The following is a 16747-nucleotide window of genomic DNA, read 5'->3' as shown; positions in this document are numbered from 1 at the left end:
TGAGATAGAGTATATGAAGAATAAAAATTTCTTAGCATATTAATAATGTATGCAGTTTTAAATGACATGGCGCACGCTGATCAAATTTGCTAGGAGTTAAAATTATTGCTACTTGTTAAATTCTAACAAAAAGAAAAAAACAACATCCACTTTTAATATTTCAATGGAACGAGCGGATACACTTCCGTAATGAAATCCCGAAGATGACGATATTGATATTTTTCCTTCGGTTGGATAAATCACTTCCGGAAGCCAGGACCTGGATAATGTCTTATGATCTTAGGTGTCTCTTTTATAAGTCAAATTAAACAAAACGAAAGTTAAAATAAAATTAAAAGTTAAAAACTAAATGACATACCCGAAAAATTACGGGCATCTGTTACTATCTATAAGATGCTCATACGAACTGTTTTTATTTAAACGAAGTTTAAAACGAAATTTAAAAATTCGACTCTTAAAAAAAAATACAACAACCCCATAGGGAAAGGGAACATCTGTCAGATTCTTTCGGAAGCAACTTAGATGTATCTAAAGGTCGGAAAGTGAACCTAATTCTAAAGAATCGTGTTCATTCAAGCTGTAAAATGACATGAACAGCAAAAAAAAAAAAGGTCTTAACATAAACATGAGGCAGGATGAATTGCTGGAAATCGGAGCTTTCTGAAATACAAGTACGGTATTGGGAATGGCCCATATTTCGAGAAACACTGCTAAAATGCAGCTCGATTAAGTTAGGATTATGAAAATTAAGAAACAGGCTGTGCGTATCATTCTAATGATACGCACAAAATCTCACTTTTATTTAGGAAGAGGGTAGCCAATAGTTCAGTATATAGAGCAGTGACTACCAAGGAGGAAAAATTAAAAAACGTGTAACGCATTTGATGTGAGCCTGTACAAAATATGTTTCGTAAAACTATTTATTTATTAAAGGAGCATATTCATTATAGAAACGAAACTTTGTTTTTTCAAAATACGGAAAGCAAGTAAAAAGCACAAGCATGAATGGTGTGTGGAGGAAGAGAAAAATCTTGCCTTGAAGTTGTTCGTCACTTTCAGAACAAGATGAAAGTGAGTGAAGCAAAAAGACAACTGAGTTTGGAGAGCAAACGTTTCATTTTCCTTCATAAAATGCGAAACAACTGTTAAAAGGGTGCAGGGGAATTCTTTAATTACAACCATATTGAAAAATGAATGCAGAAACGAGGAGAATATTATAATAGTGAAGGTAAACTTAAACGATTTGCAGTAAAGAAATAAACTGACAATAATTAAAAAACAATTTTTAACTGAGAATGAGAAAAAGATTATCAAATGTTTCAGCGCTAAAATATTCTCGCACATTATAGATTTATTAAAAAAAGGATGATCGTGCAAAGTGTCGAAATATTAAATGTTGATGTCACAACTATCAACTTAAAAACCTATAAAATCATGAAAAGTAAACAGACCCAGTGATTATTATTCGTAGGAAAAAATTTTAAAAAAATTATATGAACAAGGAGTCCTTTCAACTCTTTATGCTTTTTCAATGTAGTCTCACTAAATACTTCAAAAACTAGATATGTACACTGATATGGTACACTTTATTAAGAGACAGATTTTTGTAATTTTAGTACTTACAAAGATCTGACATGTTGGGTGTTAGAGATGATTCAAGAACAACTTAGTAACTTCCTAGTAATTCAACTTATTGTTATTCTATTAAATCTACGGAAAACGATGTCTAGAGTTATGAACACCCGAATTCGGACGTCAGGTTTATTTCCTACACTTACTCTTCTAGTTGATCGTTTCTACATTAGAGTACTGAGATTTTCGTACCACTCATTCGAGAATCTGTTGGTGCTAACATTTCGGTTTACTGATAGAAATGTTAGGATGATCCTGTAGCTTGTAAATCCCCTGTGATACAAATCCAAGACGAAGCAGAATGAGTGGACGAGAGGGGGTTGAAGAAAATACTAGTTTTACTGGTGTTTCTGGGCAGGTCAGCACTGACTGTAGGTATCATCGTTAGGTCAACCACCTCATTCATAACCTTTGAAAGAAAACGGTTTCTGCTTCTGCTTATATAAAAGGCTTGCTTCTGTTTATATAACAGGCCTATCACGAACCATCCAGACTTTGATTTGTTCCGTAAAAAAGAAAACCAGCTCCATGAGAAACACTTGACTACTATTTACGAAGTTTTTGCTAGCATGATCGGACTTATCGGGCAGGTCAGAGATGAGCCACAACTCTTGTATAAACATTGCTAACAGTTTTATCAATTACACGATAACTTGGCTGTGTCTGAAGTACTGTCACGACCGTTCCTGACGTGGAGAAACATATGAAGTGTAGCACGAGTAATTTTTGAAATAACAGAGTACAGTCTCACCTCACGAATACAAACAGAACTGCCTACTGCATCCTCCATGTCAGATCTAAAAGGCAAAGTTGTTTTGATTACAGGTAAGAATATATTTCTTTTTTCATAATTAATTATTCATCCTGAATTTTGAATAGTAATAAAATGTCCTCGAAAACGTCCATAACAACGTTGGTATTGACCCAAGCTAGAATCTGGTCTGGGATGCTAACACCATTTTCATAATTAATAAAAAAATTCTGATGTTAAAAATAACTTATGCAGTTGCTTCACAAAGACGGGCCCATTCTACGGCATGCTCCATGACTTATGGGCCACCCTCTAGTAATGAAATCTAATATTGGCCTTTGGTTGGAAAATAGAGTAGTTCCATCACTAAAATAAGCTTGTTAATTTTTGACACTTTATTACAATACTTTTTTTTTGACTTCTTTCTGTAACGCAAGCGAAAGGCATAATCAAATGAAAATAATCCAGATATTCTTATTTTGTCTAAATATCTTGAAATATTCAATAATTCTAATTTTTCTAATTGTTCCAATATTAACTCAAAATATTTCACGTTCTCTGGACTGGTTCCCGAGATCATTCAAAGATATGTGTTGAATAATTCTGAATGATAGATGTAATGCAAGTGATCGACCGCATTTTATCTCCCTCTTTCAAATATTCCCCTTCTGAAACTTAACATTTAAGCTACTTCAAAAGTTTCATAATCCTCCCCCTCTTGATGTCGTTCTCATGCCCAAACTGAAAATCTTCAAACTTTTGCGTTTCGAACTTGCAGCTTCTCATGCTTAAATAATTTAAATATTATTTATTATGATGAAAGTTATATTTGGTCTTTTTTTTTAAAGATTAACATATACTCTTTGGTAATTAGGTTACCTCCCTACCGGCCAATGTGGATGAAATAGTGACACCAAATTGCACTTCTTATCCATGTTATTCAATGGGTTTTAGAGCTTCGTATCCAGATTTATCTGGACGTCTATAGACGTCGTGGCCGGTTGGGGAGTTTTACACATATATACAAAATAGTCTACTAGTTTCGCTAGATGTAACTGACTTGGAATTGCTAGTCACAGCTAGCGAAACTAGTAGACGATTTTGTATATATATGTGTATTAAAACCTATGGTCCTGTAATCCAAATGGTATGTGTTAATATTACTTATTATATTGAACAGCCTAGTGGCTTTGCGCTTCGCAACCATATGCCTGGGGAAGGAGTGTCTCAGGTTCTATTCCCGTCGAAGACGTGAGGAACTTGAGGATCTTCCTCAGGCATAGCCAAGTTAGCCGGTCTTGGGAGTGGGCAGTAGGGTTTTTTCCGCCAGAAAAACCGGCCCCGTGAACATACGCCTCTACAGCCAAAAATATCCCCTCCCCTCCCCCTCCAGCGGCAGATCAGGCGACAGGTCGATTGGGAGTGGTACTAACAAAAAGTCGCATCTAAGTAACACGAGGACCAGCATAGGAAGCGGGAATAACGCGTAGTGAAAGAAGATATCACACGTATACTTTTCATTTTCTTACCGGAATGATCTGAAGAACAGATATAAACATTAAATATAATGCTACCGATAAAGAAGAAATATCCATTAAGGTAGATCTTTTTTCTTTTTTTTTTTTTTTAATGTGGCTCTCACCAAAAACTTTTTTCACCTATAGTACTTTCGTGTGATGGGTGAGCTAAGGATATTTTCTTTACGCATTTGAAAAATATTTATTTATACCATTATTAATGATAACTTAAAAATAATAAACTTGGAATTATTCGCATATTACTAATTAAAACATAACATACTTTGCGGTTTTTTCTCCATAAGAATCGATTTCTCTGATTGTAAGTTGGGCGTCGCAAAATGAATAAGCATTATTATGAGTTATTTTTAAGTCATTCAGTATGGAAGCTATTTCCGTACTCTAGTTGTATTTTTCAAACTTAATATTTTGAAGCATTATAAAATTTATTGATCCTTTCTTAGATTCGTTTTAATCGAACCATTGCAGGTACAAAAGGCACTTCGCTCTGGCTGGCGAGATTGAATAAAGTTAGGTTTCAGGATAATGGCAAGAAGATGTTGTACATGTGGATTTTGGCACCAATCGTATAATCCAAGCATTTGTACTGGCAAATTTATTAAACTTAATATTCGTAAAATTTAGTATACTTTAATATTAATTATCTTTATCCAGAATCTACTTCAACTATATAACTCTTGAGAAACTCAGGTGTATGTGGTTTTGAACACGTTCATCGGATTGCTGGTTTCATGCCCACATGAAGTGAAGAAGCATAAAATAAATTATTAACTTAGAAGTCTACTAAGTTAGTGTGCCGACAGGCACAAACCGTCAGGAGCCTACTTATATTACAAAAGTAAAAAAAATATCGAAGGTAAACATATCACGCTAAGCAAGGAAATAATACAACGAATGAAAATTAAACAAATCAAATAACGAAAGCAATCTGGTCAAATGTACTAGCGAGTACTGTCATGGTCTATCTCTAGTTTTTCATGAATGCATACCAAACCTCTTGCAAGATGAAGTCTTGATTTTTATTGCACTGAGGAGGACTGAGTAGCATTTTGAAGAACAGTATCATCATTAGAAAGCTGAGAATTCTGGATACCGCTGCTTTTTTTTTTTTCTCACACGCCCACGGACGCACGTAGAAAGAACGAAACTGGACTTCTGAAAACAGTTAACAGAGGGCAAAACACTTCGGAAAAAAGGAAGAAGTAGATTGTAACTGAGGTAGGCTGGTGATCAATGTTCCCTCTAAGCTGAGCGCATGCGCGCGCGCACCGGTCAAAAAGGAAACGCACCGGCCTAATAGCTGCGTGCAGAAAATGTTTGCTTTCAAAGTTTCTAATTTACAGTCAGTAATTTTTGAACGTATTAGAAAAAACAAATTATATCACAAATCATACTTGTCACTTTTTTAAGCAATTTCTCCAGTGTCTCAACTCCTCATTAATTTATTCCATAAGTAATTTCTCCAGTGTCTCAACTCCTCGAGCCCATTCCCACTTAATATGCTCTGATTAGTTACTTTTAGCTTGAGCCGTATGGGCGAACTGACGCTGACGTCAGTAAGTTGCAGAGGCATATTTCTTTAATGTCTACTGTCCAGACAGTACAGTCACTGGAATTCGTGCAAATGATAACGGATTTTTTTGAGAGATTTGTGAATTTTAAACGAATTAATTTAGTGCTCGCAATTTTACAACTTAGAGCTACACGGAAAAAAAAATAAAAGGACAACCTTCTTATGAGAAATATCACATTAGCGGTTTTAGCAGGTTAAATACTCAAACTGACGCTGTCGAAATAAACAGAGAACTGCAAATTCGTTTAAATTTGAAGGGCTGGACCAATATGCAGAAATGGCATCCATGCATCGGTTACCGCATGCATTGATTCTGAGACTGAAACTTCAGCAAAAAAAAAAAACGTTTTATGTCAACATGAGCCGGAAAACTTTAGAGGATATTTTGCCGGTGTTTGTTAGGAGTTATAGATCTTCAGAGAACTGAAGTTTGAAGGAAGGCACTGCACAGAACTACCTGGAGAATATCTGTGATATCGAGTTGCGCAGGGACCTTCTGATCATGTCTAATGCAATCTGGGACAAAGAGTCACAGATTGTGTTGAGGTGAAACTGCCTGGTGGATATTTTCCGTTTCAACTCGTTTTATTCATATTTCAGAAATTTTTCATAAATTAAATAATTTTAAAGAACAGAACTAGTTCTGGTTTATAGAAATAAGTTTCAGTATACTTCGTTCTTATTTCAGGTGCTTCATCAGGAATCGGAGCGGGGACAGCTGTTCATTTTGCGTCATTAGGAAGCTGGCTGTCTCTCACTGGACGTAATGTTGATAGATTGAAAACAACAGCTGAGGAATGTAAACAAGCTGGACTCACTGAAGATAAAGTTTGTATCTGAATAACAGTATAACATACTCCAGTTTAAGTTAAATTTTGTTTCTTGATTATGCGTAAAAATTGCAACATTCCAACTGCATCACGAAACCATTCGCCACATTTTGATTCTTCCTCTACTTCGCCGTGGCAAATCGAGACAGCGAATGCAAAGGCATTCGCTGTCTCAATTCTCCTTGACTTGGATTCGAACCCCGTCTAGGACGAAAGACACTTTCCTGCTGAAGGTGAGTTAACGTACAACTAATGACGCAAGCAGCTATTGATGTTTCTTCATCTCTTCAGGAAGGCTATCTATAATATACTTGACTCATGATCCTGGTTGGCTTTGAGACTTGTCCATAATTCCAACCAAGCCAAACCGATGGCTCTCGTCTCACCTACTGAGTGATGGAGCAAAGCTAAAAATCACTTAATAGACACAATGCGATATATGCGTGCCTTAATTGAGATATCTCTTTCGGTTCGTTAAACAGAATCCGTGTATCCACTAGATCAGTGGAAGAAACACCATAGCTCTAGATGGGATTCTATCTTGCCCATTACTATAATACAATATTTTCATTTTTACTATACTGAATTTAAATTGAGTAAGTTATCTGTTTATTGGTATGCTGCTCATTATTAACTTCTTAATTTATGAAACTGACCACCTGGATCATATATTTCAACTCTTACTTTAATACTCTTCCTCTTATTTTAACTCTGGATAAAAACAAGAAAGTAGTTCTAGTAACTATAATATTCTCCAAACAAATACATAATCTTTTTACATTTTGCATACAAAATTACACAACACAATAAACTCAATAACAAAACCGGATATATATCTCCCATAATATTTTATCATGGTATTGTCAGAACGATATTCATTTGTAATTAAAAATTAATCAAAAATCAAGAATAACTTACTGTATGTTTTTTTATTTAGACTAAAATACTACATTGGACTGCTGTTTCTCTCTGTCTTGCTCGCTCTCTCTTCCACCGTAAATGTAAAACAGGGATAGATCTATGTATTATTTATTTAGATTTTCATAATTTTTTTTATTCTTATACAGTGAAAGTGATATTTTATTGATTGGTGAGTTTCCTATTTTCTGTTTCGTCTTAAAATGGTATAAATATTCTTTCTTACTTTGATACTATAGATTATGTTGAAGGAATATTAATATTTACAAAATTATAACCGCAACCGTTATACGAGGATAAAGTAGTTGGCCCTATGCCTCCCAGTGTATCCTATTTCTGTAAAAGCGTTATGTTCTCAGGCTTGGTTTGATTGCCTGCAGGAGGAAAAACCCCACATAAACTAGGGAAAAAAACCTAGCAGTCCTCGCCCAAGACCGGCTAACTTGGCTATGTCTGAGAAAGATCCTACACTCCTCACGTCAGCGACGGGATCGAACCCAGGATACTCCTTTCACAGGCATATGTTGTGAAGCAACCAACCACTCGGCTAACCGCCAGGACTAATATATACATACATAATAAAATTATATTTTGTGAAATTTATCTTGTACTGCATTTACTTTTTATATATCGGTATAAATGCAATTCATTTCAGTTTTCTAGCAAATAACATTTTCAGCGAATTTTTTCAGCGATCAATAGTTCGCGCGATGAATTTTTCTTGTGATGAATTGTCCCCGCGATGAATTGTCCCGAGAAGACAGATGACTATTCCATCAGAATTATGCAGTGAAGTGCAGCAGCTGAAAAGCAACTTTTATACCAACATTTCAGCATTTCTGGTCGAATAACAAATACTCCAGTTTCCATTTCACATTACAGGTTTTTGATGTTCTTTGTTCCACCTCAAATATTGATATGTACTCTGACTGCGTTAATACTGAATATTTTCTAGCACTGTTCTATCACTTCTTGTTTCATTTAACAATCTTTGGAAGTAATGAATCTTGATATCCAGAATATCTTTCTCTTCAGTTTTTATGACATGAAAACTAAAGATGGCACCTATCTAGAATTCTGTTGAGGTGGAATTTGAGTTTCTTCCAGTTCTCCTTTTTACTGTTGCCCTAGTTTCCCACAGAAAACGCTAGGGGTCTCGTTTAACCGGCTAATGTCCGGCTGGTATGATATTTTATCATGTTATATCTTCATTGTCTTTTGGTTTAAGCAAATAGAAAATTCAATTTGATCGAATAAATCCTAAACTGCTAGGATGCTCTCAGTGGTTCAATATCACATGAGCACATGCTCATTGGTTGAGTTTCAGATGAATATGTACTAACGGAATACCCCACGAGAAGATGAGGTTGGAACATTAGGACAAACGCCCAGCCGCATTTTTAGAAAGCAATGAAGTCTTTTCCTAGTTATATAACTTTTCGTTTAAGTGACTCGAATTAAATCTATATTTAAATAAATTTAGATTCTAGGATATAGTGTATGAAGACCGTTCTTAATACACTATACTTGCAAACTCAAAGAACTTTCTTTGCGCTAATCTATAAGAATCGAACGATTGTATGTAGTACCAAAATAGGAACGTAAAAGTTGATACATTTCTCAATAGACATATTCACGAAAGTTTTTCTCTGATAATTCGTTTTCAGGACAGTTTGTCCATATAATGAAAATTTATTATAAAAACTGCGGTTAAACAAATTACTATATTTTTCGGACCATAAGAAGCACCTTTTTACAGAGAAAAATCGACTGAAAAATGAGATGCGTCTTATGGTCCGAAGGTAACATTAAGATACGAACCTTACATTGTACCGAAGCTGTTAGCGAAGTTCAATTACTGGCGCAATATGTTAATAAAATTAGTAAGTACGCCACTGAAGGTAGGTACCTAAGTTATTCTCGCTGCATGTGGGTGAATCACCGATTTTGAGCGTCAATAGTCATTAGTGTGCAAACATATGCGCTTTTGTACGGTTCATTTGAATTATTTGATAAGTCGTTAAAATGTTTATCTTAAAATTGGAAAAAATGAGTGTAAAACAAAAACGACTTTCATATAACATGAGTTATAAATTAAATGTGATAAATTATGCAAAACAATATGGAAACAGAGCAGCAGAAAGACATTTTGGTCCACCACCAACAGAAAAAATGGTTCGTGCGTGGAGAAAACAAGAGGAACAATTAAATCTGCTATGTAAACACAAGAAAACATTCCGTTCGCACCTAGAGAAATGGCCAGAATTAGAAGTACAAATGAAAAATTCGGTAACAAATCATCGAAACATGGGAACATCTGTTTCTATGAAAATAATGATAATTTTTGAAGCGAAACGATGGGCAACTGCTAATGGAATTTTAGATTTTATCGGATCACCGTCTTGGTGCTTTAGATTTATGAAAAGACACGGGTTATGCATGCGTACAAAAACCACTCTATCCCAAAAAATGCCGGCTGACTATGAAGCTAAAATTATAGAATTCCATAGATTTGTCATATCAGCGAGAAGGAAATTTAACTTTGAGCTTAATCAAATTGCGAACATGGATGAAGTGTCTCTTTTTTTGATGTTCCTACAAATCGGACAGTAGATTCAAAAGGCACGAAATCAATAGATATCAAAATTCAAATATCAATATCAAAAGACTCCCTACACTGTAGTTTTAGCTTGTTGCGCGGACGGAACAAAACTACGCCTTGATGTTAATCTTCAAGAGAAAAACGTTACCCAGAGATGAAATTCCTCGTGGCATTATTATCCACGTTCAAGATAAAGGCTGGATGGACGAAACAGGAATGAAATTATGGATACAAAAGATATGGGCAAAACTTCCAGGTGCGTTGATTAAAAAGTCTGCGATGTTAGTGTGGGATCAATTCAGAGCGCATAAAACAGAATCAACGAAGAAGCTTCTAAAAGAAATGAACACAGAATTAGCTGTCATTTCTGGAGGCCTTACAAGTCAATTACAACCCTTGGGTGGATCTATTAACAAACCACTCAAACATTTTATTCGGGAAGATTGGAACAAATGGATGGCAAAGCCAAATCACGATGTTACAGCAACAGGACGTATGAAACGGCCAACAATTTCAGAAGTATGTACCTGGGTGAATAATTCATGGAAAGCTGTGAAAGAAGAGACGATTATAAAGTCATTTAAGAAATGCGGGATAAGTAATGCGATAGATGGTACCGAAGATGATACGAACGGTGACATTAACAGGACGAGTGATAGTACCGAGAATGAAGATGAACTGAATATTGCTAATACAGATGATTGTAACAATAAAAAAAAATTAAGTAAGAATTTGTAAATATCTTTATATAATAAAATATTTTTTCTAAAAGTCGTCTCATGAATTGGGGTGGGTCTTATCGTCCGAAAAATATGGTAATTGTCTCTGATGATAATATCCTTTACTACAGAAATTGCAGTACCATCTCAGCCACTGGTGTCGATGTATTATCTTAAAACTAAGATAATACATCGACACTGGTGCACAAAAACATCTGACATATCACTGCCAATAAAAACTTCTGCCTGTATTTTTAAGTCAAGAACCCGAATAAACAACTCACGTCTGTGAGTTGTTTATTCGGGTTCTTGACTTATAAAACATAAAATTTATAAAACATAAAAAACCTAACATTCATTATCAACTTTTCAATTTCCAGTGGAAACGTTTTGAGCAAAGCTGTTGCTAGTTAAGGCAAAAGAAGAAATATATGAACAGTTTTCTTGAAAAGGTGACTGCATTCACTGAAAAAAAATCAAAAAAGGCTGTTCAAAAAACAAAAGTACCTATATTAATTAACGACATTAACTCAGCAAATTAGCATCACAATGATGTCAGAAACCATTCGAGGATAGTGTTGTGCACATTTTTCAGTACGTTGAACTAGTACAAAATTTCTTTTACAATTTCATTTATTTATTGAATTGTAACAACGCTGTCCTGAAATATTATTGCTATGCTAATTTACGAAGTTAATGTTGGTTTGGCAGAAAATAAACATCGGTCCTGTCAAAGGCATTGCTCCAAGGAAATGACCGCTATCATTCCTCGGCTTTCCTTTAATCGTTTAGGAAAAAGATCAGCCACTGGTCGACGATCCGTATACTGCGAACTATATACGATACAACTTATCATCTTCCCTCCTTCCTTCAACATTAGGGAAGGGTCTTCCCCAGTTCCTTCTAATGAATACAGCACTCTACTTTCAAATACACTTGTTAACGGATTCCTTCTCTCTCTCTCTCTCTCTCTCTTTCCTTAACCACTTGCCCACACAAGGACTGCTATAGCGTGGAATCAATATAGCAAAAGAAGAATTATATTTCATGATATGTCGTATATTGTGTTTAAACATATTTAAGTGATCTAAATTGATGATTACGTGAATTAATTTTCGAGCACAAATTCTAAATACCGATACATATTTCAACTAAATGTATTTTTCAGATTTGTTTAATACAGGGAGAACTAGAACGAGAAGAAGATGTGAAAAACATCATGGAAAAGACGATTGAAAAATTTGGCAAACTGGATGTTTTGGTAAGTTCACGCATTTTGGTACTACAACAATTTTTTCTTTAATACATTTATTCAGTAATCACTGGATACACATTTAAAGAAACAGGAGCAAGTTTGGTTGGAATGGGAGAGGACGATCAGAATTATGGAAGAAACAACCAAAACCACCGGACTAATTTGTTTATGCATTTGGTTTAGATTTACGGGCGAAGCAATGAAGGATATAAGCCGCCCAGTTTATTCTGTCTGTAAATTGCGTGTATCCTTCCATACATATTCAAAACAGCAGTCTTTGTGCAAAAGATCAACCGGATTAATCAACGTGGATTTCCCTACATTCAGACAGAGTTTACATAGGCATTGATTGTTAAATGTAATAAACAGAAGATTGATGAATTCTACAAGGTCAATTATAGGATCATTCTTCACATGGTTCTAGGCTATTAAAATGCAGGAAAACCTTACCCCTTTATAGATTAAATTGGAACCTAGCAAAGACCTTGGTTCGAATCCCATGAAGAGCACAAATATTTTTACTTTATCGGGGTGATACAAGTGAAAGTGAGTTAGCCATTTTCATAGGGTGGCAGGGTTTTTCCCCTAGGAAACTTGGCTTTTCATCCCACAAAACAGGCAAACCAGCCAGAGAAACACACTCAACTAACACGAATGAAGACTATGCGGATAGGATTAACTAAGTCTTCAGTGTAAGGTGCAGCACAGTTCATCTTCGCTGTAACAAAGAAGAAGCATACTCTACAAGAGAAACTCTTATAGAGAGATTTTAATGAAATTTGCTGTATGAGCTCAGAGAGCAAAATCCTTTCAAATTTTTCAGATTTGAAATAACACCCGCTAAGCCAGCCTCAACTGAAAAAGCATTTTTATTCCGAGAAATTGCTCCTCACATCATGGAGAATAGAATGCAGGGTTTTATTTATGCCTACTGCAAGCAAGCTGTTGTTGTCAACAAAAATTATCATATTCGCCTTAGTCAATAAAACAAAAGAAACTCATACTATATAGAAAGACAGTATGCTCAAAGATAGCAACTGATAACACTGAAACAGAATTGCAAGTCGTAATAAATTTTAAAAATAACCGATTTCTGCAGATAATTAATGTAAGCATTATTAGTTAAGTACACATCTTATTAACTCGTATACTTTATTACATTCGGTATTACTCTTAACCGAAAAAATAAAGGCCGTAAAACACTTCCCTTGCTTTGATTATATGAATTATGTTTATAAGAGCTTCATATTCGTTACTAACGGAATACTCATGCTTGTTAAAGGTAAACAATGCGGGAGCATTTGCTATGAAACCAATTGAAGATACAAGTATGGAGGAATATGATAAAGTGATGAAAGTAAACATGCGCTCAGTGTTCCAGCTGATCAAACTATCTATTCCGCATTTGGCAAAGACAAAAGGTAAGAAATGGGAGTTGTTTTTCGCTATAAACATTATTAAAAAAACTCTATGCTTATAATTCTAATTTGCCAAGATTTGTTCAGTATACAATTAGTTTGTGACAAAATAGCAAGAATATAACTAAATTACATTAAACTCAGAATTTATACAATTTGTGTACATATTATGTGAAGACTGTAATAGCCATCGTATAATCTAATTTTAACTATACTGGTCAACAAATTAATATTGTTTTGTAATGAAGTTACTTTAAGTGATTCTGATGTATTTTGCAATTCTGAATTCAAACAAAATCCATTATTTCTCCTTAAGACCTTTATCAATTAAAATAAGAAAAAAAAACACTTTAAGTAATTAAAGGTGTGTGTGTGCGTGTGTGTGTGTGCGCGAGTGTGTGTGTGTTCGTATTTGGAACATTTTGTTATGAGCATTTTTGTTATTACGATTAAAAACAATGAAATTGTAACTGTTACTTAATTGTACTTTTGTAGTATTACAACACTCGTGTAATAGAGGAGCAGCGGTCTGAAAATAGGCGCACTGATTAATCGTGAAGAACTTTAATTAGGAAATAGACTGTTGAGGTTCTCATTTGTGATCAGATATCTTTGAATCTCTAGTTGCTTATTTTGGAATGAACTCATATACAAAGAGATTGGGAAAAACAATCGTGCCTGCTTTTTGTTTTTCAAGTATGGTTAATTTACAAACATTAAGAGTTGATACATCGGACACGCTTTAGCTTGTACACGCAGTTTTCTTGCATAACAGCTTTAAAGAGTGTTTCTATTCTTCCAGCCACAGCCGCTCAGTGCAAGGATATTTTTGAAAACATGACTAACCCTTGAGGGTATCTGTTTTTATTGTTATATGAGAAAATCAGTGCATTAGAACTAATTCGTTCAAATAGCTCTTGAGATGCTCAAAGATATTGACTAAGAATGCATATATATTCTATAACAAAAGAATGATAAAATATTGAACTTGCCAAGTGCAAAAATAAAAAATAAAACACTTAATAAGTTTAATTACATGTACACAATATAACAAATACTTCAGCTTCTTCTTTATCTTCGTTCACTTTCTCTCGATATCAACATATTTTTATTTGCATAATAGTAACTCAATATTTCTACCTTACTTGCACAACTATCATTTCTAGGAACTATAGTCATTTCTCAGTAGTCATCAAATCTTTTATTTAATACATAAACTAAAAAATTAAATAGAATTTTGATCAGTTGCGCTGCTGTCATGTTTCATATTCTAATCCCGTCTTTCTTACCATACTTTTCACTTCCGTAGACTGTACTTTATATTCAACATGCGATTGCTGACTAATTTCTTTCCCCCTCCTCCAAAGTATTTTCTCTCTATTCTGCTCCCATGAAATTTTATTTATAAATAGCATCGTTAAACCCTTGTATTTACCCATTTAACTGTTGTGATGCAGTCCAACATACTTTACCAACTTTTAAGCACTATTATTCTCTTTAGTAGCAAGTTCCTCACGCCATGATATGTTTCCAAAAGTCTGCATCTGTCATAGTTCTGCTAGTTCTTTTTTGGAATTCCTAATATTCTAATTACTGAATGTAACAATCATCTGTTTAACCACCTCCCATCCACCCTCATCCACATATTGTGTTAAATGATGCTTTTTGAACATGAAACGGATTTCATTCACTGTGTGCCATTTCTTGTTTACAAATGTGCGGATACATTTCATCTTCAACATTTGATGAAATGGGGAAGGACAGATTTAAAAAGATGAAAGTGAATTTCAGCAATAAAAATTAGCAAGTAGGAGTTACTCCTTACTTGCTAATTTTTACTGCTGAAATTCCCTTTCGTAAGTGATCAATTTTTCTATAATTGAACTTCCTCATAATAATCACTTTCCATTTGCCACTTTTATCTGCTGAAATATTTCAATCTTTCAATATCACTTCATCCAATGCTGTCCTTGACCGAGTAGATAACGTATTTACTTTCCGATCGAGAAAATCTGAATTCAGAGCCAACAGGCTGCAGCTCCATATAGTACTGTGTGTGTGTGTGTGTGTGTGTGTGTGTGTGTGTGTGTGTGTGTGTGTAAGCAAACGTCTGTAGGTCGCAAATAGAGGTCGTCGCTAAGTGTGCGATGACTACCTCGCTTATCAGAGGTCTGAAGTGCCACGAATGTATTCCATGTTTGATTTCTACTACAAAGTTTCCAGATTATGTAATCCTTATCCCACCCACGGTTTGTTTTAATACTAACGTATAACGCATTTACGACTGTTAGTGCGTACCACTGACCTTAAAAACAGGAAGACTGCAGTTATACTTAAGGAATAATGTCGGATACCTCTCTAAACTCCAATTTCCCCTTTTTTGCTCATTCGCCTCCCTGTATCAGCAGATGATCTGAATGTTACACATCAAACTTATTTTAGTGTAAACTTCACTACCGTTATAAAATTCCTTCATAAGGTGACTATTCATTTTCTTTTACATTTCTTACACAATGCAGACATTACACAGGAGGGTAGAAATTATACGGGATCATTGCATAAATTTCATGCAGTGGATAAAAATTATTTTCAAAGGTATTTATAAAAGACAGTTTCTCTGTCTCAGTTAAATTATAAGATTATTTGTCAGTTTACGCCATCTATTTTTATCTACCATGAGGATAAAGTTGAAAGGAAAAAAAACACTTTTATGTAACTCCCATGGATGTAAGATTATGTAATCCAGAAATCCTATACAGAGATCATATAGTGAACTTTTTTGTCAAGTTGCTTCAGACTTCCAATACACAGAGTGCACAGCAAACTATGAAATTTACCTTCCATGTAAAACTCATTTCCATCCTAAAACGGTTATGATGAGACTAAGCACTCTGCAATTATGTCCTGATATTGATTTTAGGGACAGCTCGCACCACGTTTCCATACAGAATATCGAATGACTGCCGTGTTAGTGAGGAATCAGTATCATCCTCCGAATTCGCCAAGGTGAGGTCAGACCAAAGGATATTATTTACAAGTTCATCAAGCACTTGGGAAGTTTTGCTTTTTATAATGCTAATTCGATTCTGATCCAGTGACTTGAGACACTAAGAAATCTCGAACACTCACTTTCAGAAATGGAAACAATATTTTGTCTCATCATTATTACAAGGAAATGCCTTCTGTATTTAGATGGCTTGACTTTTGATGGGAATTGGTTCACTGTAACCTTAAGGTCTAAGTTACTAATGGATCATCTCACAGACCGCCCTTGTCACCGCTTTTTTAAAGATATCTTTGTACTTTTCTGTTATTTTCTATAAACAGACACAACCTGCTCTGTTTCCTTGACTCGATCCTTCTCCGTTTCGATCTGATGTTCAATGCCTGAAGTTTTCTGCTGCTCAACGTCCAAGGTGCCATTGTACATATTTGCAATCTATATGAAAAAGCACTTTTAGCATCTGTACCTTTTAGCAGTGATGGAAGCATATTTTGTATAATTTCACCA

The 16747-nt window shown here is 34.8% G+C and overlaps 1 protein-coding gene across 2 annotated transcripts in view; it reads left to right on the top strand.

The window, feature by feature from the left end:
- Positions 1-2237: 2237 nt before the first annotated feature.
- LOC150101378 (uncharacterized) overlaps positions 2238-16747 on the top strand; it is a 40983-nt gene continuing 26473 nt past the window's right edge. The window contains exons 1-4 of one of the 2 annotated variants that reach the window (XM_090400585.1): positions 2238-2457; positions 6183-6322; positions 11732-11824; positions 13101-13239. In XM_090400585.1, coding sequence (XP_090256711.1) covers positions 2421-2457; positions 6183-6322; positions 11732-11824; positions 13101-13239 — 409 coding nt within the window. In that variant the 5' untranslated portion in view covers positions 2238-2420. Of the gene's footprint in view, positions 2458-6182; positions 6323-6350; positions 6558-11731; positions 11825-13100; positions 13240-16747 lie in introns of those variants that run through there. The other variant, XM_090400586.1, reaches the window with a different exon arrangement.

The sequence above is a fragment of the Typopeltis vanoorti genome, chromosome 11 (assembly GCF_054136105.1).
Source record: "Typopeltis vanoorti isolate ZY-2024b chromosome 11, IOZ_Tvanoo_1.0, whole genome shotgun sequence".
In the NCBI taxonomy this organism is placed as follows: domain Eukaryota; kingdom Metazoa; phylum Arthropoda; class Arachnida; order Uropygi; family Thelyphonidae; genus Typopeltis; species Typopeltis vanoorti.
The sequence above is the reverse complement of the archived record's forward strand: the minus strand, read 5'-3'. Positions and strand labels throughout refer to the sequence as shown.